This window comes from Neodiprion fabricii, chromosome 2 (assembly GCF_021155785.1).
Source record: "Neodiprion fabricii isolate iyNeoFabr1 chromosome 2, iyNeoFabr1.1, whole genome shotgun sequence".
Taxonomy (NCBI): domain Eukaryota; kingdom Metazoa; phylum Arthropoda; class Insecta; order Hymenoptera; family Diprionidae; genus Neodiprion; species Neodiprion fabricii.
Genome location: NC_060240.1, coordinates 15806744 through 15832239, shown reverse-complemented (window position 1 = coordinate 15832239; position 25496 = coordinate 15806744). Strand labels below are relative to the sequence as shown.

Below are 25496 nucleotides of genomic sequence, written 5' to 3'. Positions count from 1 at the left end.
AACTCAGAGTTCTAATTTGTTTGCTTGTTTGTATGTACTTCGACCTACCGCTAACTCATAAATAAAATAATGACGCTGCGTTACTGATTTGTGCGTATATACAAACAAATCACGATTTCTTCAGTTGTGTAAAGAAATCGAACGATTTTTTACGTCCTGATGCATGTATACCTATATACCATATGTCAGGTGGATTGGTTACCTTATCCCCAAGAAGCCATAAACTACCCGTGAATCACCTCGTTTCGCTTTAATGTCCGTTCTCACTGTACCAAAAGCTTGTTTTAGCTACAACCAAGTGAGTGAAACTCTTTTGTTTTCACTCGGAATCCCTGGACTGATGTACCGCAATGTCCGCAGCCTTTATTCAAAGTTGCAATAAGACTTGGAAGACGATTTCCTGATCGTGAAAGCAGTAAAAAATCATTGCAGAAAAAATTTCACACTGCAATATCAGACTCTGGATGGTGGAATTGAGGTCGAATCATGCAGCGGAAGTGTGGTTTAAAAATTTCAAGAGAAACCGGCCGGCGAAATCGAATGTTTCATGGTTAGTCTTGAGACCTTTTTTCCCTCGAGATAGCACGTATTACTTTTATGGTAACAGGATATCCTTTTTTATGCTCTTCTGCATAAACAAAAAATTCACCGGTGGTTTATGCATAAACCCACTATGAGTAGCTCCCTCTCTCCCCTCCTCTCCTCTCCACTCCTCTCTTTTCCTCTCCATGCGGAGTGGCCGCAGCTTCCGCCCTTTGAATCGACCCTTGACTGCCCCTTACCGCACCTTCTTCGCACATAAATTTTCAATCGGTCACGTACTCACCTCGGAAAAGTGGCCATTTTCCCGGATCAATATGCCCTCAGCACCGCATGGATTGCACCGTTAATTCCACTCCTCTCGGAAAAACCGCGACACTTTCATTCAGGAACGTCAGGACCTCGTTTGCTCGTATCCTTCGCCTGATACTCGACCCAGCCGAGTTCAAATCATACGATGAGACGCTTCCTTCGGACTCGACATGTGATCCTATCAATTTTTTGCATGCAGCCGGACTGTCCAAGAATTTCAATCAATTCGGAAAATAGTGGGTCGAATTTTCGTGACGTTACCAAAATGGTGCCAGCGCGGCGATCGCCACTCGAGCAAGACTCGCGGATCGATTCGAATCGATCCGGTGAGGCAAACTTGATTACGGACCAAGTGTTGAGCACAGGATGGCGAAGTGGGTCGTCAAGTTGGCCCGGAGTTTCCACGGAGTTAGGGAGGGTGTCACGCGTGGATGACAACCGAGTGGGCAGCTAAGTGCGGGCGAATTAACCACCCACCCGCACTTTAGTTTGAGCTTGAACAATTTCTTGATGTGTTTATTAGATAGACGGGTCATTGTCAGACCAAAGTTGGAAACTTCCGAGGAGATAGTCGAGTACGAGAACTGAAAAGACAGCGAGCTCAACTGCATGGCGAATGAAATTTGCAGACAAAATTGGAATCCTTTCGGTTATAACTTTAATGAACGCCATTAAGTGGGACAACGGATGAATTTAACGTGTAAATCAATTCGCGCAATTCGGAAGATCGATCCTACTGACAGAGACCTGAAATGTTGTCCCGACGTCCGAACCACTAAATTAAACATAAATATTTAAGTTTTCAATTTGGCACGGTTACTCGGCTGCAAATCAGTTCTTCCTCCTGTCCTGTTTTACTCTAGTCGGTTGCATTTTCGGAATTAATGTCGCGGCAGTATTTCGAGGGTTAATAACTTCATGGATTTAACCACTTTCACAGATGAAACATGTTCCGGTGTCAGTGTGGATGGATCGATCGATTTATTATTATTCGTTTATTCATTTTACTTTTCTTTTTTTTTTTTTGTTGTTGCTGCTATTTCGCAGATGACTTCCATTGTCTTCGGGGGGCCAGAGTAGAAAAAAAAAAGAAATAAAAGAAAAAAAAGAAATTGTTTGCGGATAAAGCGGCACAACGAAATAGACGATAGAGGCTGTGGGCAAACGTCATTGTTTTTTTATTTGTAAAAGTAGAGGGGTGACCTTCTCGGTTGGTTTCCACCTACGCAAATTTCAGTTTCCTCATATGAGGTGCGGAGAAAGGAGGGCGGGCAGTAAATTTGCATGGTAACTGGGGCAGGGACTTTCCGACAAACAGAATCGCTAAATCTGTACGCAAATTGGAGAGTTCCTCTCCTTTCCCCAACGCGATGCGGCACGGCAGTGAATTTTAGCCGGCATTCTGCATTTCCAGGGGTTACGAATGGTCCCGGTGGTGGTTTTTCTTTCTTTCGACCCTTACTTTCGGAAAAATTTTCGCTTTGCTTACGCAGATCGGATAGATTCTAAGAAAAATTTTCTCAAGACGAAATTTCAGCCAATACACAATTTCGAGAGAACGTCCCGAATTTTTGGTTTCATTCGTAATAACGGGAGCCATGTTTGTTGATTACTTTTCCCTCTCACATGAAGCTCTGGATGGAGGAAAAACGGCTCGAGGTGGTTGGAAAATTCGCGAAATACTCTCGCGACGCCGGCACAATTCTGCGGGGATTAGTTAATAGATATGCATAACGGTGGAGCTGCAAATGAGTCAATTATGAAACAATGAAACAGTTAGTGGCGCTAGTGCTATGACTCTCTATCTCTCTTTCTCTTTCTCTCCTTCTCTCTCTCTCTCTCTCTCTCTCTCTCTCTCTCTCTCTCTCTGCCAGGCTGGTGCCAACTGGCGCTAACTTTACGTGCTAACTTAGTACCGTTGTTTCGTCGAGTTAACCAGATAACTTCGTAGCAATCTGTTCTATCCTCCGTTCTGCGCTTGCGCAGACCCAGTTTATATCTCACCTCACCTCTCATCTCAAACGTTACCGTTTTTGTACACTGCAAATTAAATCCCAGACGAAAAAACAAATGCGAAAAAAGTGATTACACAATCCGTTACTAACAAATCCCACCGAGACTTGATCACAATTATAAAATAGCCTCAAATCCGTAAGTCTCAGGAACTCTTGCGGTATAAATGTCGTCGTATTTTTAAAATCTACATCAATTCGTTAGTAATAAGTCGAGGAAACCAGATAAGTTTAACGGCGTTATTCTTCAGCAGTAAACATTGAATGAAATGCGCGGTTGTAAAACTTATTAAGAAACCATTTATTGTCCAGTTTTCAGAATTGTGGTGCAGTACGTTTGATACGAATAGACTGCAGGATGCCACATAAAAGTACATTATGACTCAATAAATGTTCAACGCACTTCGCGATTCGTACCTAGCGTTACTTCTTTTCACTCTAAGCAAAAAAAAATTTCTCACATAGGTTAGTAATGTTTTTTTTAATAAATCTGGGCTTGAGCTGATAAAAGCGCGAATTGATGGGGCAGTGAAGGCTTCTTTGCCTTTTACAAAAGTCCCTCCAGCACAGCTACTGCAAATCAGAAAACAAAATATAAAACGTGTCTTGCAGCCGTTACTGAATGTCTTCAGATTTGTCGACTCGTCGGTTCTTTTTGGTGAAACGGAAATCCAAATCTTTATGTTGTTGTGTCATGTTAACTTGAGATAAAGGATTCGTAAGCATCGTGCGATGTTTGAAACGTTTAGTTGGTGACAATTTCAAGAAGATCCCATATTCGATTCCTTCCATTTCAATGTCAAGGTCGTATCGCTTGTCTTGATAAAGAAAGTACCGGAAGTGTAACTCACCGCGATTTTATTGATTTCGTAATATATTGTAGCACATCGGAAAACATTGATGAATGCTTATTTCTTTTTACCTAATGAACAAAAAACTAACGCTCTCAATCGATTTACTCTTAACCGTCACTGAAAATCAATTCAATCAATTTTCCTGAATTTAGAGGCATAGAGGCATAAAATTTGTTGATAAAACTATAGTTGGTCGTTATTCAATGTCAACAGATAAGAATGGACATTTTTAACCCTTTATACTAATGAACTGACCCATCAAAAATACATGTCCATTATTTTTTCTTTTTATATTCAACAACATATTACAAAATGAAAAAAAAAAAAAAAAACAGTGAAGTACACTTCGAATACTTTCCTTGTCAGAATAGCTTGGCATGATCTTTAAATAGTAAGTTGATAAGTTTACTAACCTGAACCTCCTGTGTCTTGTTTTCTGCTCGAATTCGTTGATCTACAAATTTTCTCTGTAGTGAAAAAACAACGTTTCAATTGTATCCAATTTGGTTGACTTGGGTTGCACCTTTCGAACCCTCGATTTGCCGTTTTTAATACTTCTCAATAAATAAAAGCATCAAAAGTTCCCGACCACAACTCGAAACGATGGTCCATTTCACAGCAGGACTCGTGCCCTTGTCGCGTGTCGCTTAAGAGGCACTTGGACGCGTCTGGCGGATGAATAAGAGGCCAACCCAGCCTTCGGCGCAGCTTTTCTTCGCGACATTAATGGGCATCTGGACAAAGTTCTCTTCTGCTGTTCGTACTGCCATACTTCGTTCTTGTTACACGATTCTGCGACCGACATTGCGTCCCTCGATTTATTTTATCCTGAAAAGAAAACGAGACGCCTGTTCCAACTGGAGAAGATGACATGGCGAAAATGCACTGAATATTGAGCGAACCAGGCTGTGTTCGATAATTTACGTTACTTTGCCGAAGCGTATTGCAATAACTTCACAGCCAGCAGCTGAGTATCGGTAATTTGAATGCATAGTTTCCTAATTTATTTCTCTATTTATTCATCATGCAGAGAATTGATGGAACAGGAGATGCATCGCTAAATCAGTTCATTAACGCCTTAATTTAATTATTTGTTCATTCGATCATTCTGTAGTAATAGAATTACTGTCAATAATAATTTCTAAATCGAACTACGGCATGCTTTGATCAGAATTCATTTCATTCTCTGTAAATTTTCACGTACATCGAAATATTGATTATAGGTTTTCAGTTTGCGTAAAGGTTTTCCAATGTGATGAAAATAAACAGGAACAATCCTGAAATTTTTGATTAATTTCATTGATTTTACGCGATTCAGAAAATTCTGTTCGATCAAATCGCAGCTACAATTTTGGATCCTTATTTGTTCGTCACGGTATTTTCATTTTATCCTTTTTTGACCGAAGGATACGCACTTGCTTGATAAAATGAATGTGGAAATGGTGAGAATCACGTCATCTTCGACAGGTCGTAAAAGCTTGAAAGTGTGGCATAAACCAGCGATATCGGGGAGAGTTTCGATACGATCAGAACGCATCTGGATGTGACAACCACCCGGGGGCGTATGGACCAGCTTTTCCCGGCACCAGATGTGACCCATAGGCACTTGAGGCGATAATATACAAAATTCCCGCCCACGGAGATAAGACGAAGGGGGCGTTATTCTCGCCTGCGAAGCGAAGTGTCGCTGCGGGATGCTCTTGACAGTAAACTCGCATGCCCGGTTCCATGGATTACAAATATCACCGGTGTAAAAATGGGGCACTAAATATCCACTATGGAAATGGACGAGAGAGTGAGGAGTAAATTTCAGATACGAATACCCGCGTAGAAAATTCGGGTTGTGTCTGAAACATCTTCCCGTGAACGAAGCACGGATTACGATAGCAAAAAAATCATAACAATCCTTCGCAAATAAAAAAAAAAAAAACAGGAAATAGAAAACAAACTTTAATACTTCGTGAAGAATTATTTTCACTCATGAGCGTGGATGACCAATATGACGCGGAAACAACAGCTGGTCAATTTGAGGTTAGTTTTGCAGATATCAAGGCACGGAGAAATCTCTGCCAATTGTTATGCTTTGACTCCGTCACGTAAAATTGTTTTGTAACGCAAAAGAGGAGAGAATAAAACTTTTTAGGTCAAGTAAGACTGTTGGTTTTAGATATTTACTGCCACCAGGTGGCGCCAAACATTGTGCTAGAATTTAGAATATCTACAACCTTTGTCATTAAGAATTTGATTCGTATAAAAAATTTCACTTCAACAGCGATGCAATTTCGGTAGCAATATCGCGTTGTCACGTAAGTTTCTTTTAAAGCGCCATTTAAATAAGCTTAAGATTGAACCCTGCAGTTTTCTGGTCAATATAAAGCCCAGAGCAGTCAACGCCCTGCACCGTAAATGGTTTGAGAGTGCGTGTCGCGAGTCGTTGACACTATTTTAACCCTTAACGTCCTGAAACCTGTTTTCCATTAACCCCGCAGCTTTTGTCATGTTTTGATTGCCGGGCCATAAATTCACTCAAGTCACAGTTCCACCTACTTGGGCTCGAATCGTGGGTCGTAAGTCAGGGCGAAATTCACCGGTGACAAAGTTATCTGTCTCGCAAAATATTTCCGTTCTCCTTTTACTCTGCCGTAAAAGTGTTTCTTGAAATTTTTTTTTATTTATTTTTTATTTATTTATTTATTTTTTTTCTCGTAACGTTTGAGTGTTTGTAATCAAGTCCGCGAATATTACTGTCTCGAAACAAAAAAAAAAAAAAAAAAAAAAAAAACACGGTTCCGAACTCCGAAGTGATTGCAGGTACTAAATTCAGTGAATGGAGTCCGGGGAAGCAGTTCGAGCCATAGAGACGTGAAAGCATTAGAGAATTACGGTTTCTCGTCGAAGCAATCATGGTAATGCACCGGGTCATCAGTGCTTTGTGCGCCGCTGTACCGCTCTTCGTCTTTCTATTGAAATTAGTTATTCATTTCCGATAATAACTCCGCGTGCTCGAAGCCTTCAGCTTTAAGAATTCGCACAGTCGCGTGTTGCGTCCAACAGCCATCCTCTTTAACGAACGCCGGAGCCAAGGCGACCTGTCCAGTAGACAAGGGACGATACCTCGAAGTAACGATCATAGAAAAGCCCCGACGCTTCAGGATCAGAGATACTGTCGAACTTTCCCATTCGGTTCACAAACTCTCGGGTTGAACTCGCGCCACGCCATTATACTATCAACTTTTCCCTCACTCGAGCGCAATCGATCATGAAACTCTACTTGGACAACAAGAAGAAAGGCCATTCGATGTGACCAGTTCTTCTCGACTTTTCACTCTCGAAAGCAAGTTGTCCTCTTTCAACGGCGATCGAAATGGACCAACTTCTTTGTTCTATTTCAATCGATTGTCATTCTGGACCAATGACTGTGCCGTTGGACAGTAGAAAAAGAGTCGCCCATCATTCCGCCGGCCTGCACTTGCCGCTGCACTTGAACACGAGCTTTTATTAAAATTGGATCGATCGTTAAGAATGGACTGCTGTAGGGAGACGAGAACCATTAAACAAATTAATCGCGTCCTTTTGGGTGGGCAATGGCTGAGCGAATAAAACGGATGACGTTGAACCGCCTCGATTATCAAGACTTATCACTTGTTGCTCATCTTTCACATCTGCACATTGGACTATCCTATCTTTTCCTCTTGCGCTGGGCTTCTTACATTCTAGTGACATTTCAAACCGAACGGACTACTTTTTTGAACGACCATTATCGATCTCGATCTTCACCAGGTTTCTTGTACTGAAAATGGGTGCAAGCTTCTGAGCTGATCCAAAGGTCATTTCGTGATTCGGTTGGTTACCTAGTGGAAGTGATAGAACAGATATTTTAGTACTCCGGTCGGTTGCTTATAGATGAAAGTTTAATTGTCTATAGTGATGCCTGTGGCTGATTTCACGCGGTCTTGAACCAGTATACTCACATATCAACTCACACGAATGTAGTACTAAAGAACGCTATCAAAAAATTACATTGTTTTTTTAAAGATATTTCGCCAATTAGATTTTTTTTTATCGTTACTTCTGAAGTAATCTGAAGACCCGTCATACAGCCCGAGTGACGAAGTGAGATAGTTTTCTGTTTGGTGCCTATTAGAGAAAGAAAGAAAATCAAAATAAGCGAATTTTTTGTGAAAATTTTGATGGTTTATATCAATTTTTAAAAACACAGAAGCATTTCTCCCATTCATCCCAAGTTGCCAATTGGGATTTTTTTCTGTCCTTTAATAACTCTTCTCAATGTTACTCTTTTTAATAACCACTATAAAGAAAATAATCCCACTTCGCAACTCAGTTTAGATGCAGACGATGCTTGACTCTTATTGAAAACAAAAATGAGAACTTTCAGAACTTCCAAAAATTCCGCAAATGTTGATTCTTTTCTTTTTTTCAGAAACATCCAGTTTACAAAAAGTAAATCCACTTTGTCAGTTGAATTTGACATATCGTTAGCTTATTTTACAAGATAAACCAAACTGGACAGAACACTTGAAAAACGAAAATACAACTATTGACAGTTTTTTTTGCTACCACATCAAGGTCAGATATGAATATGAGTATGATGGCTTCAAAGCGTGTGAAACGAACTACGAAAATAACAATAGACAATCAAACTTCTCCATAAACGACTAAGATATGAGATACATAAGAAGAGACTGCGCGTAGAAACGGCAGTTTTGTTACCTCCTACTAACCAATCCAATCACACGGTGGCCTTTGAATTAGCTCAGAGTTGTTTTGTACACTGGCGAGTGGTAGTATAACGTACCTAACGTGAATCGGAAGCTAGTCATACAAATAAGTGATCTGCTTGACGCGAAATGACGACAAGTTAACTATTCAAAAGCTTTGAAAATTTTACTTCTATGCTGTTTGGACAAATGTTACATTGATAACTCCACGACCTAGAGCAACAAAAGATTGGCCTTTGATTCGTGCCGTTAGAATCGTTTGGCCTTGTTTTTAGTGACTTTTCAACCGTTTGCTTGGAATGTTTATTGTACCGGGTCTGCGCGAAGTATTTCGTCCCCTTCGAGACATCTGATTTTTTAAACAAATGTGAAACGCGTTCAGAAATGTGCGTTGAACCGTTGCGTTGATATGAACAAGATACTCCTGATATAAAGAGTGATCCTGATCGAAGTCTGATCTTTTCATGACAATACAAAACACGAACTTGCGATTCGTCTAGTAGAAGACCATCACTCGATGAAGTCAACGCCAGAGGATGAAGTTTGTTTGACCAAAGAATGTAATACTTTCTTACTTTTATACAGCGTTATTCAACGTCAATGTGGAAGAGGAATAAGTCCCCGGTACTTTTTCGAGTATCAAGTTGGATGGAAGAAAGCGAGCAACTTTTGAATCTAACAAAAATTGAGTTAGATGTGTACGACGGCGGTTTGTATAGACGTGGTAGACGTTATACACCTTTTGAATATACACTGCCGGGCGGTGAAAATATTGCGACTGCCTCGGAGCAAGCGCAGCGTAACTTATGTTATTGAATTTGTTTAAAACTTTTCAAATCCAGTCAACGGGTCACGACTCTTGAAGCTTGCCAACGACAACGAAGCGGAAGAAAAGGCGGCGAAGAAAGTCCACCGAACGTTCAAAGAGCCGTGAATCATTTGTGTTTAGAGAAAAGTAGTTGCGAAATTTCGCTTCGTGTGAGTTGCGGTTTTTAGTGCGAATTGAAAGACCAACTGGTCGTTAATTCTCTCGTCGATCTTTCAGGGTCGTAAATCCTTCGCGGGGGATTATTGCTATCCGACCGATTGATCTGACCAGGTGGAATAATCGCGGTGCATAAAATTCCAGGCAAATAACGAGTCCCGCCTAAGACTCGGGTACTTCGGCACACTGCAATTAGACTAATTACACCAATTGTTCTTTCTAACTTCTCCGACTCTTCGCCGGTCGATTCTTAAATACCGGAAAATTGCTTCAACCCCCCACAAATTTATATCCCCAAAGTTTTATGTAATTATTTGAACCAATGTTCCGGACATCCGGCTGGCATTCGCAAGTCGATTGAAACCCCTCCCTCCTTCCACAAACTGTTCTTTCACCAAAGAAACGTAATTCATTCTCTTCAAATCACACAAAACTCAGATCTTCAGCTATCGGTGAATTCATCTCGGGCTTGACGAGATTCAGTCTATTAGAATGGTTCCAGTTCTCTTGAGATTTTCACAATGTCTGTATAGAACGTAAACCGCACATGAGGTGATTTCTGGGAACTTGACTCGTTCGACAAAGATCGTTCACTGCCTAATTGAAAACAGATCTAACGATCTAAGAATTTAGACTATAGCGAAGATTAGCTAAGATACAAAGATGCGTGGCGGTCAAAAAAGGATATGCGATCATTCACGAGCCAATCATCTGGACAAATGTTCCTCCATTAATCAGATTATCAGAGCCAAGAATGCTGAATTCGTACGTTCAATGTGACCGTCTGCGGATTTATTGAATCATGTTTTTCGGCTGACAGAATAGCTTCGATGATGCAGTATCCTCTATCATTTATTTCCGGTTTCTCTTTCAGTCCCCGAAAGTATCTTAAGAGGGTCCATTTTCGTTGGTGGATTTTTCTTCTTTTTTTTTTTTTTGTTTTTTCTTCTTTTTTCTTTCTTTTCGTCCCTGTTTTTTCTTCGGAACTTGTTTGTGGCCGATGTGCTCAGGCTCGCTAAATGTTCCCTCGTCAACGGAAAAGCAACGTGTACCGCGTCTGCAGCTTCCCAATGGCTCGAGAGAGCCATAATTGAGCAATCTGGTGATTGAAGATCCTGACGCCCTGCGACCCGACCCGATTTGGGGTCGGCTTCAAGACCGTTTTCCATCATTCGACTGCGCGGAATAAAAAAAAGAAACCAAGGATGAAAACGAGCTGTAGAAAAAAAGAACGAAGGAAGAAAAAGCGCAAAATGAATCCCTAAGGACACTGGGGCTGCAAGCTCATTCATTATTTATCTTTCGTTTCCTCCTTAATTTCGTGACTTCTCCTCTTACCCTCTTGTTTGAATCTTGAGCCTTTGATCAAGTTGCCAATCCGCCAATAGAACGTACTCGAATGATTTTTCTTCATTTCTTTTTTTTTCAACATTTTTTTTTTATCCTGCAATTTTTGTCCCGATTTATATCGTTCGTCGGATCGGAGCGAAAGAGCTTCTAGCTTCAATGACAGACAATATTTATGCCCGCAGGGCTTCGGGAGGCTCAATGGAGCACCCTGTTCTGCACGGCGTTGGGTATTATAAACGGCAACCAAAAGCCGACCGAAAACAGTAATCCGTCAATAGACGCGGGGTTGGCGGCGGAGGATTCCATCACTAATCACTAATTAGTCAATTAGTCAGTGTGCAATTTTCCGCGCGATCGTTGCGCATCGGCTGTTCTAACCTCTCGTTACACTAAAACCTGCGTCGCTACTCTATTCTATTGATATCCATGCTGTTTCAATTACGCTTCGTGAACTCACAATAATACTCACTGTTATTGGACCGCCGGGTATTGCTAATATTGCTAATGTTGCTAATATTGCTATTACAATTGCAAACCGTCATTGCGTGAACTTCTGTCCACTCTCAGGGGAGAGTTCTGCCCATCAGTCGAGCATTAATAATTTCCATGACGTTGGGGAGTTTATTTTTGAATTTTAAAAGAATATCGTAAAACGTATCGATTTAAAGTTTTGTTGATATCTACATTTGAAGAAAATGATTTTCAGGTGTTCAGCCTTTTTTTTTTGCCTGCGTTCCGTATGTGAAGTAATCGCTTTTACGAAAGTACAAAAAAGAGCACTTCAACCTTCTGCTACTAAAAAGTGCTCCTTTTTGTGCTCCGCTATAAAAAATTAAGCCATACTTTGTTAGATAAAGTATCGTGTGCACCATGAGGGCCAAGTCTTTTTGCTTCCTTGATGCACAATCTACCATTGAAATAATTTCGAAAAGTAGACCTTCGGCTCTGCGATTACTCGACGCATGAGTGACAATCGAGTTTGACAAAGTGAATATGCTGGTGTTAGATGGTAAACTGGGTTTAAGGATGATTTGGCTGAACTATACTGAACCAGGAGTTACGAAAAGAGTAAAAATTGTTTCAAAAATCTCTAACAATGCTATTTTCCTCAATGGTAGTGAAAACCAATGAAACAATGTCCCTGCTAGAAATGAATCTGACTAAATTCGAATGGCTTAACTTATGACACTCAACAGTTCCAGAAAAGGTTTCATTCGTATGAGAACGTTCAAAAACATGTAAACTTCGGTGTTTTTGTTTTTCTATTTTATTCAATTCTAACGTTGTGAGTTCAATTTTCCTGCCTGCCAGATAATCATTAATTCTCTGAGATACGTCCACGACATCTTTCATTGGGAAATATCAATTCAAGGTACGATGTAAATCCAATAAAACAAATCTATTACTTGGGGGAGTTGGGAATGGACGATATGACACTGGGCAAATTTGCGAGGATACAACAAAGCCTCTACGTCGCGGTGACATCAGTATTGTTATTATTATTACTCCACGGCTATGTCTGAAAAGGGATTCTCTCGTGTTTATCTAGACATGCCGGTTCTCTGTTGTGGTGTTGAACACGCGATATGCTTAGCTGTGCGGTAACAACGATATCATCCGAGCTATGAATCGTCCGAATACCGTGTCTCCTGTTTGTCACTAGGAAACAGACCCCGTTCGTCTCGTCTCTCCTTCTACCCTCCTCCCCTCTCCACCCAGCCCCCCACTCTCTTTCACGGTTCAATTTCACTCCTGTCCGTTACAATTACGCTTCAAAGCCACTTCTCGGCTCGTGTCGATCTAGCATTTGGTCAAATTCATTACGGATCATCATCGCCCGTCAGAAGCAATCGATGCAAATTGAATAAGACCAGTGAACAAGTTTTCGTTATTCAGATATTTTTACCAACCGAATCGCGCCGCTGAGTTAGTCTTATCTTTGAATCTATCTTATATGCTCGACTGTGTGTGAGACAACGAACAGGTCGTGTAAAGTCTGACGGCTGACTTTGCACTAAGAATCAGCAAAGATGTCACCTGAGCTGGCAAGTTATCCATATCTTAGTCAGCGTCCAAGTGGCGTGACGCGGTTTCATGAAGGAATGTCTAACCATTTTATTCATCGGTACACGTACGTCGGACGATACCTTCGATACTTGTATAAAAATCAAAACAAACTCCTCGCGATACCAGCATTTTTTTTTTTTTTTTTTGTCAATTTCTTTATCTTCACCAAGATCTGGATTACTCTGTTAATCGACAAATCGTGGGTCGAAGGAACAAAATAGCTGACTTAGAATATAATGAAAGGGGCTACTTCCGGTTGCCAAAGCAAACAACGTTATTTCATTGTCTCGAATTTGATTCATTGTCAGTATTCTGGCTTGATTTTATGATCATTACGCATGCACATCACATTATATCAGTTGGCAGTTGTTTGAATACTACTTTTGAGGCTCGGCGTGGATTCCTCGCCGCGATGGTCGTTCATCATGTCGCTGAATCCGGGAAAACATTCGCCCTCAAGTCGTGCAGTCGTTCGTTATGCTCAACCCCTCATACCCAGCGAATAAAATAACTGGGGTACAAGGGTGAATTCTCTTTTTAGGACGTAAATTTTCCAACGCCTGAAACCTCAAAACGAGCTGTGGATTTCCGGTGTCGCAATAAAACAGCTTATCAATTTCCTCTGCTGGAACTCTCCATGACCTCGAACAACCTATGATGTTGCAATTATTGCAAATGTTTCTTGAGATGCCAAATTCATGGAAAGACTATCAAATCTCTCTCTGGTACTTGCAACAGGATTCGTGCACAATTTTCGAAACATTGTTTTCAGACGAGGCCCGCCTTTTAAGTTCAAATAAGGATACGACTCTTTAGCTGAAAATTTGACCTCTGTAATCTGTCTCACAGACACATTTGACCCCATTGTTGAAAAATTTCACTTCGAAATTGCTGGGAGGGTTATTTAATTTCACTTAGATCCTTGCAGAATCACTTTTTCGCAATGTTCGTAACACCGGTGTCAAAAGAGGGACCGTATCTATCCTGAGAACAAAAACACCGACTTACGGTTGAACATGTTAACCTCTATGATGCGTTTCATACGGACACGATGAGTCTCGTTCACGAAAAGAGTAGAAAACGAACAAATGTTCCTTTTAGATAGTCGAAAGGACTCTTAAATTTTTCCTGGTTCCATTCAGAATGATCCTCTCATTATTTTTGTGAAACTGGTGTCAAAAGTGGGATCAAATCTGTCCTGAGAACGAAAACACCAGCTTATCGTTGAACATATTTGACCTCTGTGATGCTGATTTCGCCCTAACATGTTTAGTCTCATTCATGAAAAAAGTAGAAAACGAATAAACGTTCCCTTTAGATAGTCTGAAGAACTATTAAATTTTTCCTAGATCCATTCAGAATGTTCCTTGCATCATTTTTGTGAAAACTGGTGTCAAAAGTGGGATCAAGTCTGTCCTGAAAACGAGAACACCAGCTTATCGTTGAACATATTTGACCTCTGTGATGCTGATTTCACCCTACAACGTTTAGCCCCGTTCATGAAAAAAGTAGAAAACGAATGAATGTTCCTTCCAGATAGCCAGAAGGGCGACGTCTCGCGACGCGCCGCAGCAGAACGAGGATGAAGAGCCGATCAAAATAACGACAGGACCTGAAATTCGGCGAGGTGTTGAATGCGGAATATTTTTCAATAATACGCTCGTTCGGCAAGGGAGAAAAGCGGCTGAGGGGTGCCGGCGGAGCCGCAACGGTGACGAGATGATGGAGGGGATCGACGCGTCCGATAACGCTTATCTGGAGGCGCGATAGCCGCGCTGCGTTTGCCGCCTCAGTCGAGTCGTGGACCTCAGGTGCTTTTGGATCGTTTCGTGCGTGAGAATCGTGGTTCAATTAGTACGACGCTTTTCGTCTCTTTGTTTTTGCCCGGTTTCCCTCCCCCACCCCCTGGTTTTGGTTTATTAGTGAAGTGAATTTCTCGAGCTCGGGAAGCCTCCGAAGATCGGAAAAGTTGGGGAAATTCGTCGGCGAAGCAACCGGAAGCGGTTCAGATTTTCTTGCAGCTCCTTCCCTCTACCCTTTGCCGCAAGCTCAAGCTGCAACAAGGCTTTAAGAACCCCCAGGGAACAAAGGAACTACACCCAGACTGCACCGCCGGCACGGCAGGCCAAGTTTCTAATTAAACTTAAACTTTTAATTGACTTATTATAAAGCTGCGCCCTCTTTGCCCGGGTCTCAGCGTTTTGAGACCCTCAAGTGTGCACCGGATTCTCGAGATTAGTCCGTTCCAACGATAGTGTGTATCGATCAAACCGGACTCCGAACTTCGATATCTAATCGGTGATTCCCGCTCCGCCATATTGCTTTAGCCACTCGCCACCGGCGGAGTACCTTGCAGGACGTTTTCAAAACGTTTTATCTAATAATCATTCGTGGTGAAGTGAAGTGCCGCGCTACACTAAATTCCGTGTAAGTCGTCCTAGAGGTTGTGTGTCAAGTGTGCTAAGCGGCGTTTGGGGGTTCAAACCTTCAAACCTCAAGCAGAACGCTGTCTTCCGCAACGTTAGCCAGCGCTCAGCTGGGCGGACACCGCGTTTTCATCCCCAGGAGGTCCCCCATGAAAATGCTCCACTCGCTGAACGCCCTGGCGGGTAAAATCTCGCCGGGTTCACCGACCGACAGCAACGCCAACAAGGTTCACATGCACAACAACAACGTTGTTCACCCTCATCCCTACTCCAAGCAGCCGCCCCAGCAGCAGAGTAACAGTGACCAGAAGGAAAACACGTGAGTATTCGTCTATCCTTCGCCGTTCTATGAATTTTTTCAACCATTTATCTGGGTCCCAGGAACCGAAAAACAGGCTCGATGCCTAAGGATGTTGGATGGTTGGAAATTGAAAATTATTTTGTTTGTAACTTACGCACACGTTTATAAAAATACGAAGATAGATGATATTCGAGGTGTAAACAAAAGCTCACAATCAGATATTAATCGCATCATTTCAAATCGCTTCAGATTTGTTAAAAGTACAATGGATTCGTTCTGTTACACTCCGCTTAGGCTTATCTCATTTTTGGAAGACTTTTTCTTGCTGCAAGTTCACTGAATTTCACGGCAAAGTGTGCTTTTGTCATATTGACATCATTTAATGTTCAATTTTACAACATTACATCGATGCTGATTACAATCAACGAATGGCAATATGAAATTGACTATTGAAAAAGAAGGAAATTTGTCTGAGTGACGGTGTGAAAAATAGTATTTCGATTAAAACAAGCTATCAATTAAAAGAGCATCAATTTTTGGCTAACCAACCTCCTGGAAGTAGCAGTAAGCACAAATGGAACCTAGGTTTGAGGTACTTGAACATTTTGATCGATTACTTACTTGCCAATAAGTTCAAGACCCTGATCTTGGGTCCGACATTTGTTAGACGTTTACTTCAAAAATGTTGTCCAAACTCATTATTCGCAGTTTACAATCTCGTCTTGCTGACTGGTAAGACAAAAAAAAAAAAAAAACGATTTCCTATCGGGGTACAAAATCAGAAGGGTTCAATTTTCGAATATGAAATTGATAACATTATGTCATTCCTTCCATTTGGAAACTGATCCATCAGAAAGTAGTTAGTCGATTGATGGTTGAGAATGTTCTTTAGGGACTCAACTGAACCTGATTTTGAGTCTGTACGGGCGATTTGATACAGAGAAACTTCCCATCTTTCAATGTTAACGTGAACTAAACACTGACCTAATAACAAATAGTCAATTGATGGTGAAGAAAGCTGTTTCATCTTTCCATTAGCGGAACCTGATCTTCGTCACTTTTTACGGTCAACTTAATTCTGAAAACACACTATCCGGTGTAAGTCTGGTGATCGAAGAAGACATTTCACGTTTTCGACGACTTTCATCTTGGCCCTCTAAATCTTTGAAAAGCATATGTCACAGAGCTCGAAGGTCGGACTGAAATGTGAAAGAGCTTTTCGTCAGTTACACAGTACTATACATTAAATACCCTGTGCCTTGAGCCCACCGAGCATTGAAGATCCCATTCCACCTCAACATTGAAAGGGTCTTCTCGCATGACGGTTGGAAAGTGATTCGGTGGGTCTCTGAGCCCTTCATTATTCTGTTACGCTACATAAACGCATAAGACGTTTCAAAAGACGTTGCCAAACTCCTTGGATGCGAACCATGACTAAGGGCTTGTTAAAACTACTTCGGTACTCCGTGAGATGCTTTTTTCACGTCCTCGTTATCATCCTTGCGATCGTATCACGAGTAGCGTGAAAAATTTTCAACCTTGAAACAGCGACGAAACATTTTCAGCTCAATCTTCGCAGTCTGAAGGGTCTCTTTGTAAAACCCTTGCTGATAATTCCTCTGATACAATATTCTTCAAAGATCCATCTCAAAGCACGTTTAAAAATCGAAACAAAAGCAATACGACCAAGAGATGGCTGAAAGCTTTCACTGACCAGGCACGAACGCAAATACCCTACTTGTTTGCACTCTTGTAATTACCCGGATGCCTGGCTCGATTAATAATTAGATCGATAATACGAGTATACATCGACTTACGCAAGTCCGTCACGCTTCTCATACACACGACACACGCGGACGGTCCTTTTTTTCCAATCCTTATTTCATTCGCCTAATTTCTACGACACAGTTTGCTGTATAAACACATTAGCTGATCAATGCTGTCTGTAGTGCAGTTAATCGATTAAATCGGTTCGACGAAATCTCTCGCTGTCTTCACACATTTGCACTCGTCACTCATGGTGTAATCTAATCTGTGAAAAAAAAAAAACGTCCGTCCTCGCTATTTTACACCGCGTAGGTATTCGTCGTTATTTTTCACCAATGATTTTACTGCTGTTTTATCGCCGTAGTCCCGGCAGGTGGATTTAATTCGCGTTCAAATTTACCAACCGAATTGAATACACCGTTGTTCGTACACACTCAATTTATAGCAGCCCATCGATCCCATTATTGATACAATTTTGCAGGTAATTGAATCATTCGCCAGTGCCAAACATTTTTCCATGTATCTGATTTTACAGAGCCAAACATTTTTTGTTTTTTTTTTTTCATCCTTTTATCTATTCAATTTTCTTGTTTTCCGGGGATTTAATTTCTTTTCCGTATAATTTTAACTGTAATAGTTGTCAATGAATTTCGTGGCGCATTATCACGATGTATCTTTATCATCACTCCCTCGATGCTGTATGTTTACCGAATTTTTCGTTTCAATTTATTCCACCTGCGTTGTGTTGAACAACTCGAATTGCTGTTACCTTAATTTTATTACGGCCTAGCCCGCGACTCCTTATCTCGCCAACGACGTGCCAGATGCCTTATCTTCTCGTATATACAGCGATACTAATTTTTGTCGTTCCCGCACGCCTTAAAGCTTTGCTGCTCTGGAGCTATCTTTTATTTGTCCTCGCTAATACGTCTGGTTATTGTTCGAAGCGTTGGACGAGGTTTCCGCCTATCGTTTGCTTCTTTTTTACCGAACTAGAATTTTTATTTAGACCTTCCACGATGTTTCATCCGATTAATAACACAGGTCAACAGAAATCGTAATTTTTTTACAGTTTATATTTGAATGAATAAATTTTGATCCCATGTATCAAATAATATTACCAACATCCTCATTTATTACTTACAAAGTTTGCTTTTGTCTTTTTTACGATGATAATCAACACGGGTTGCCAACACGAACTTTGAGTCTGAGTTCTAGTTACGAAATTTTCATTTCTTCCATGTAACTAGCGAAATAAAAGATAGGTTTATTAGATAAAGTTTGATTTTGTAGAAACCAGAACGATATTTCGGATTTTCAAAAAAACTACCTGTTTTCTCAAATATATTTATTGTAAATGACAAATAAACAAACTTCAGTTTTGCTTTTATTCAAACATTCAAATGTGAAGCTAGCAGTTTGTTTGATTGTTATTCATAATAATTGTTTCAAAAGAAAGTTATTTTTTCGAAAAATCTGAAATGTCTTGATTTCTACGAAAACAAACTTCATCTAATAAACCAGTTATTTCTGTTATTAATCACGTGGGGCAAATCGAAATTAGATGCCTAGAACCCAGACTGAAAATTCGTGTTGACCGATGTAATTAACGATGGTTGGCATTGCTGAAATCAAAAGTATAAGATTATTATTTTCTGAGAAAAATTATTATCTTGTGTGAAATTTCGAGTTCCAATGACTTCATGAAAGATTAATGGTTTTCGGTACTGGACGATATTCTATTGTATGAATAAATCGTCCAAAAATAATTCATTGATGAAACCTGCAGCATAACTTTATCGCCATATAAAAAATGAAAAAATTGAAATATTTATTGGATAATTCGAAATACTAAAAACATTTGTGAAAAGAAATATTATACCTAAGTTGTAAAATATAGAATTAAAATAATATCGTTTCCGCAAAATATCAGCTTGATGCTTCAATATTATTACAATGGACGATTGTATTCATTACAAATTTTATACGCCCCCAAATGAAGATATATATTTGTAATATAGATATATATATTACGTCATACAAAAATATGAATAAACTCAAAGTGTTTTTCTTTTCAATCGATTTTTAGAAATTGTTATGTAATGTGGATCTTGTGATGTAAGAAATTGTTCGATTTCAAAATTTCTGCCTTTCGTATGAAGCGAATGAATCATTTGAATTGTGAAATTACTAATATAAGTGAGCAACTATTTGGTTTTCAAGCTGTCTAGAATTGTCTCTTTGCTTATTTATGATACGAAAATATTCAACAAATTACGAGAATTGAATAATAAGCATAGACATTTTCATCTTTTACTCAAATTTAATTGAAATACTATTCAAAATTTGAACTGAAAATAAATATTCACGATACAAATATATATTCATAACGTTTAAAAATACGCGACAGATTTTATACCCTAAAATAATTTCAAGTATTGGATTATCGGCCCGGACAATTTCTTTCCTCGCTGTTTCCTTGTTTCAAAGAAACCTGCAATATTTAGTAAATTTTATTTTTTTCTCTAAAAATATTGTTGTAAATGCCAAAAATTAAGTATTCTTAGACATATTACAGACTGAAATTACGTTTGTCAAACGAATCAAATGTCCCAAATTCACAAAATTTGTAAGTTCATGCGAACATATCGGCTTTTTAGTATGACAGGGGTTTCCAAAAAGGTTTATAACATTTATGTGAACAAAAAAAAAAAAAGAAGAAAATAAGCGACCTTAGACTGGCTATGAGCCAACCCACGAACTTCGAGTTCTCACATTGCAGGTTCCAGGTTTGTAGAGAAAAAAAGAAGAACAATATCCAATCCAAATTTCGAACTACAAAATCAGATTCGTGATTAATGATTTTAAAGTCCCGGGATACCACATTACATGAAAACGATCCAAAAAATTTCATGCTACTAATTTTCATTCAAATCCATTCATCCATTCTCAAGATATATCATCATATGTATTTGCTTCTCTGGAACTTTGTCATTTATATAATTCACAAAATGCCAAATCGATCAAAGCCAAAAGTCGATCAACTCTAAATTTGAAAAAGCCGCGTCGATCTAGACGAAAATCATTGAAATCCGGTCACTCGTTTTCGAAATATCGTTGGACAAAAAATATGATCACATATTATACATGCACCCAACATACAGACACACACACACAAGTATTCATACGAAAATGGTCGATACACAGTGATTCTCTAGAGCCTGAAACTTCGAGAACTAGTAAAAATTCAACTTTTCATTTTCGCGGTGATTGCAATAACTTCTTTTTATCTCTAAAAACAGACAAACGCCAAGCTAAAGAATCATGTTCAACGAATAACACCGTATCAAGCTGTAGTTTCAAACATTTTCGAACTGAAATTGTGAGGATTCGCAAACCCGATTGCAGGCGAATATCAGGTGCATATATCTACGTACACGGGATGGCAGGAACCGACAATAAGTCACATCGCGGCGTCACGATCACGTGACTTATTGAATATATTCTTTCGCGTATTTCACCGCGAGCGAACATGACTGCAAACTAGACTTTCCGAGTTTCGCCACGCCTCGCGGTATTTTCTTTTTTCTTCTTGTTCTTCGTTTCATTTTTCTCATTTTATTCCATCTTACTCCTTTTTGCATTCCCTCTTTCCGTCAGCTCTTCTCCTCTCGCTTTTTTTTTTTTTTTTTTTTGTCTTTTTATTACCGCTTGTTTTATTTTATCTTGGCCAGTTCAGGTTGTCTGCATTATTATACGAATCCCTGATGCTATTGTGGCCGACACCGCATCTCCGCGAATCTCTTTAAGGGGTGTTTTACCACCTCGCACACCTGCTCGTTTCTTCCGAATGGGTTTCAGGTGGTGGCAAAGCCTGTATCGAGAGATCTAAATTGCACGCAGAGGCTCAATTCATCTTCTCTTCTGTATCCGTTATTGTATTCTTCACCCTCGCTTTTATCATCATGATTTTCTTTTCTTTTTTTTTTTGTTTTCTTTCCTTCTCTCTCCTTAGTCTTGGCTTTTTTTTTTACACCGGTTACATTTTTTTTTCCGGTCCAAAAATAGGATTCAATGCTTTTCACCGAGTTCAAATCTAAAAATGATTTCGTACACGGTTCTTCGTTAAAGATGTTAAGATGAGAATTTACCAGTTCTCAGATTTTCGGAATCGATTCGAAAAGCTTCATTTTTTTGACCCATTTTTTTTTTAACAACTTTTATTAGATTATCAAGATTTATGGGTGAAAATCAATGCCTGTTAAACGTTGAATCAGATTGCAGAATACTGTGCTTTAGCTAACGCGTTTAATCTAATCAATTCACCCCAAGTTAATCTTGAATTATCGCTTCCAACTTTTGCATTGAAATCTATACGCCTAGCACGTAAGCGAAGTAACGTAATAAATTAGTATCTAGGCGTGAATTTTATAACCTTGGTGGGCAGCTCAGTATAATGTTGACAAATCGATGTTTCGACCCTTACGAGAATCGTTGTGTATCATAAGAATTTATTTTCAATCACTGCAGTGCGGAGTGAAATCTTATCGGATATTTTTTCAGTTGAATAATGTAAAAAAATAATCCGTTATTTAGTAATGGGATATTTTTAGTTACACGCAATGGGTAACGGATGATAAAAAGGCTTAGTAAAATCTGTCAAAGATGTCTAAATTTAATTGTTGCAAAAAGTAAGCCACAACTATCTGCTTCAAAAACTTTATCAGCCCTTGCGAAAACTTTTTCCATACTCCATCAATTTCGGTTGTAAAATTTGTGGTAAAAATTTTCAAATCCTCCAACAACCTTGACTCCATCCACTTCGGCTATTTTCGAAATTTCGTGTACTGAAAAAATTTTCAAGATACATATTCGCAAATTCCGATGAGGAAATTTAATGAGCTTGTAGCAGTTTAATCTTTTATAGTTTCGGGCGGCTTTCCCACTTCTGCAGCTGGCTAAGTGATAGCTTGGAATTTTGCCAAGGGAAAGAATAGAACAAATGTTCCACGTTTCATAAGATAATCATTATCCACCCAAGGCCCAAGATATTCAAGTTTCTCTTTTTCTTTCCTCTTCGAGCAAAATTTTATAAGTAATATCGTTACTATAATAGTTATTGTCACACTCAAAATAATTTTCATTTTAGTTTTCGTTACTACTCGGTCCCTAACTTATTTGATTATTTACTGTAACCGAAAAATATAGTTCCGGCTACAAGATGAAAATAAGTTTCGTACAACAAACTGTTATCGGAAAATCTTTACTATTCTTCTAGATTAGGAATATACCGTATCTTTATGCAGCTATTGCGATAACTTAATGCAATAACCAACGAATACAGCATTGACAACTATAACCACACTAAATAGTTACTCATAGCAGATTTTCTTTCAATTTCACCGTGTTCGAACTGTTCTCGTAATACGATATTCATTTTACCAGGATTTCACAGTAATTGAAACAAATAACAATTTTCTCATCAAAGTTTCGTAGCAGACAAACTGAGATTATCGGAATGCGGAATGATCTGGAAATGATCAACATGCCAAAAGTCGAAAGACCAGCTTCAAGTTGCTCCAAACTTTGCAGCGTGTGAATTCCGAAAATCGAGATTTGGGATCTTGAACCGGATCGTTTCACTTAGAAATGTCAGAGCTTGTCGGTCGAATTCCCATTTGGTGGGAAATCCTCCAACAGTCTTGTTCGTGGATACCAGAGTGTCTCCAAGTCTGGAGAGCACGTAACGCTCTCTGTGCACTGCGACAGTTGCAACAACCTGCAGTGTGTCCCAAATTGCATCACCTTTGTCCGCCTGTATGAGACTACAAAGACGAAACGGGCATAGCGGCGTACGACGAGTTGCGTGCTTCTGTAACACACTCAAACAAATAGCGTAGTTCTTTTCCTATTTCTCTTCCAACACTGTTCAAAGACTCTTCTTTTTGTCATCGAATATTCATCGCGCACTTGAAGCCAACTCGCTGCAAATTTATCATTCGTATCGTAAAAATATATCGCTTCAATTTTTTAACGGTCAAAATCTATCAATGCAAGTCTGTTAAGTTTACCGTTCCTTCGGAAATATTGTTTTTCAGTACTTTATTTAACCTCCTTTCGGATTACCGATATGTTTTTTATACCTCGTTCTGAGCGTTTCATTGGTTTGCAATAAATTGAGAACGAATCGAGATATCGATTTGACGGTGTAGAGACTTGATTCATGTAAGATCTTTGTACTCGTGTTGCTTGTTGGTGAAAATAGTTTTTCGAAAATATACCGACGAGTGTATTATTTCTGTTCTTCTGGTACATAAATTTCTCCTTCATTCTATAAATGAGTCAGTTTTAGTCGTCGTTTGGGAAAAACACAAAAAAAAAAGAAAAAACACGTTGGAATTCTTTTGAAAATAATTCAATTCACAGACGTTATTCACGTCATGGGATTTTCTTTAAATTTATTTTGATCAAACTACGTTCTGCCTTAATAATTACGAGATAAATTTGATACTTTGTGCAAGGATAAGTGGACCTGAACTATTCGGACCGAAATATTGAACGCTGTCGGAACCGTTTTTGTTGTTATTATTGGATTGGCGAAAATCGAAGACGGGGGGTATTGCTTTCCCATAAGTCAAATTGGTCCGAAAATCGTCCTTCTTCAGCCGGAGGCATCGAGTCCTGTGGTATTGCCGAAGTGCGTGAGAGGATTAGACAATGGCGATCCTAACGAGGGGTTGGAGCGCAGGCGTGTGACAATCCCGAATAAAGCAGGCCAGTCATCCCTGGGAAATAACTTCAGTCGTTAGCCCCATAGAATCGTGCAGGGTTGTTATTTATTGCAATGGAGCTACTGCCTCTCGGACCGGCCGATTGTATCTCGGTTATTTGGAGAGGCGTGAAAATGGGTTTGCGGGGTGAAACTCGGGCCAGCCGCGGCTTTCGACCATCTGGACATATTCTTGAGCTGAGCTTTTTTATTCACTTGACTTTCTGACTTTGGTCTGTGGCGGTACTTCGGGTTAAAAGCGTGGTTTTTTTCAGTTCTCGGACTTTCTTAACGGGCTCAGTTGGTGTCGGTGATACTTTGTTTTGCTTCTACTTTATTTTTTTTTTTTTTTTTGGAAAGAGGTGGAAAACACCACTCAAGGGAATTGCCACAGCTAAAATTGAGCTTCAGATTCAATTAGCCAGAGAGCTTATAACTCTTGCCACTCTTAACTTGCTGACTAGATATTAAATTTTAACCTGTAGTCACTCGAAGAGATAACGAATTGCATCTCAAGTGATCGTTCCCTGTTCAAAAATTTCGTGAAACATTTCCGTTTGACTTGAAAGGTTGGATTGGATTCCAACTCCGATTGAGATCGAGATACCGTTTTTTTCAAAACTGATCAGACACGATATGAACTTTATTGTATCTGACCGAGCCAAGCGCATAAGATCTCTTCGCGAATTCTGATTTTTACACCGCACCACGTCAACTGCTGCGATAAAACTGTTTTATCAAAAAGATAACGGTAAAGCTTGGCAAATATACCCGGCATTCAGGTCTACGTTGCATCATTAACACAATCAGAGCGACAAATCTCTTGATAACTGTTGTAATGTTATTTACATTTCGTTGATTCGAAGATCATGTAACCGTTATCGTATGTTTCTGACTTCGAGTTTCTTGATGGACAACGTACCGTTTCTCACTGACGATTAAATTGATAAAAGCAGAATCGTCGCACTTTTCTGTGACTCGATACTGAATTCATAACATCGAAGTGAAGTCATTCGATCGGCATTTCACACTGACATTGGCTAAGCTGTTTTCCAATCATTCTGTGTTCTTTGAGTGACACTAAGTCCAAGTTAACACTGTCTCAATGGTAAGTTGAAATTGAAAGACTGCATGTTCCGTGTTGCGTGTGCTCACCATGCTAATTTGGAATGATTTACATGACGAATGGTAATCAGACGATGGAGTGACACTGACTAATTTTTCAGTGCCACTTCCGACGCCTCGCATTTGATCGATAGAGTCGAAGGTTATTCGTGGCGGCTGCTGCCTCAACTTGGCGAAAAATTACTTTTTAAGCATTTCCCCAGAAATAAAAGACTCGATCGATTGTTCAGTTTCTTTATCATAACTCAC

At 39.7% G+C, this 25496-nt stretch overlaps 1 protein-coding gene across 11 annotated transcripts in view; it reads left to right on the top strand.

Annotated features, from left to right (window-relative positions):
• LOC124175082 (CUGBP Elav-like family member 2) overlaps nucleotides 1-25496 on the top strand; it is a 378071-nt gene that overhangs the window by 25185 nt on the left and 327390 nt on the right. For 10 of the 11 annotated variants that reach the window (XM_046554951.1, XM_046554961.1, XM_046554953.1 and 7 more), the window contains exon 2: nucleotides 14396-15604. In XM_046554951.1, coding sequence (XP_046410907.1) covers nucleotides 15435-15604 — 170 coding nt within the window. In that variant the 5' untranslated portion in view covers nucleotides 14396-15434. The remainder of the gene's footprint in view (nucleotides 1-14395; nucleotides 15605-25496) is intronic. The other variant, XM_046554952.1, reaches the window with a different exon arrangement.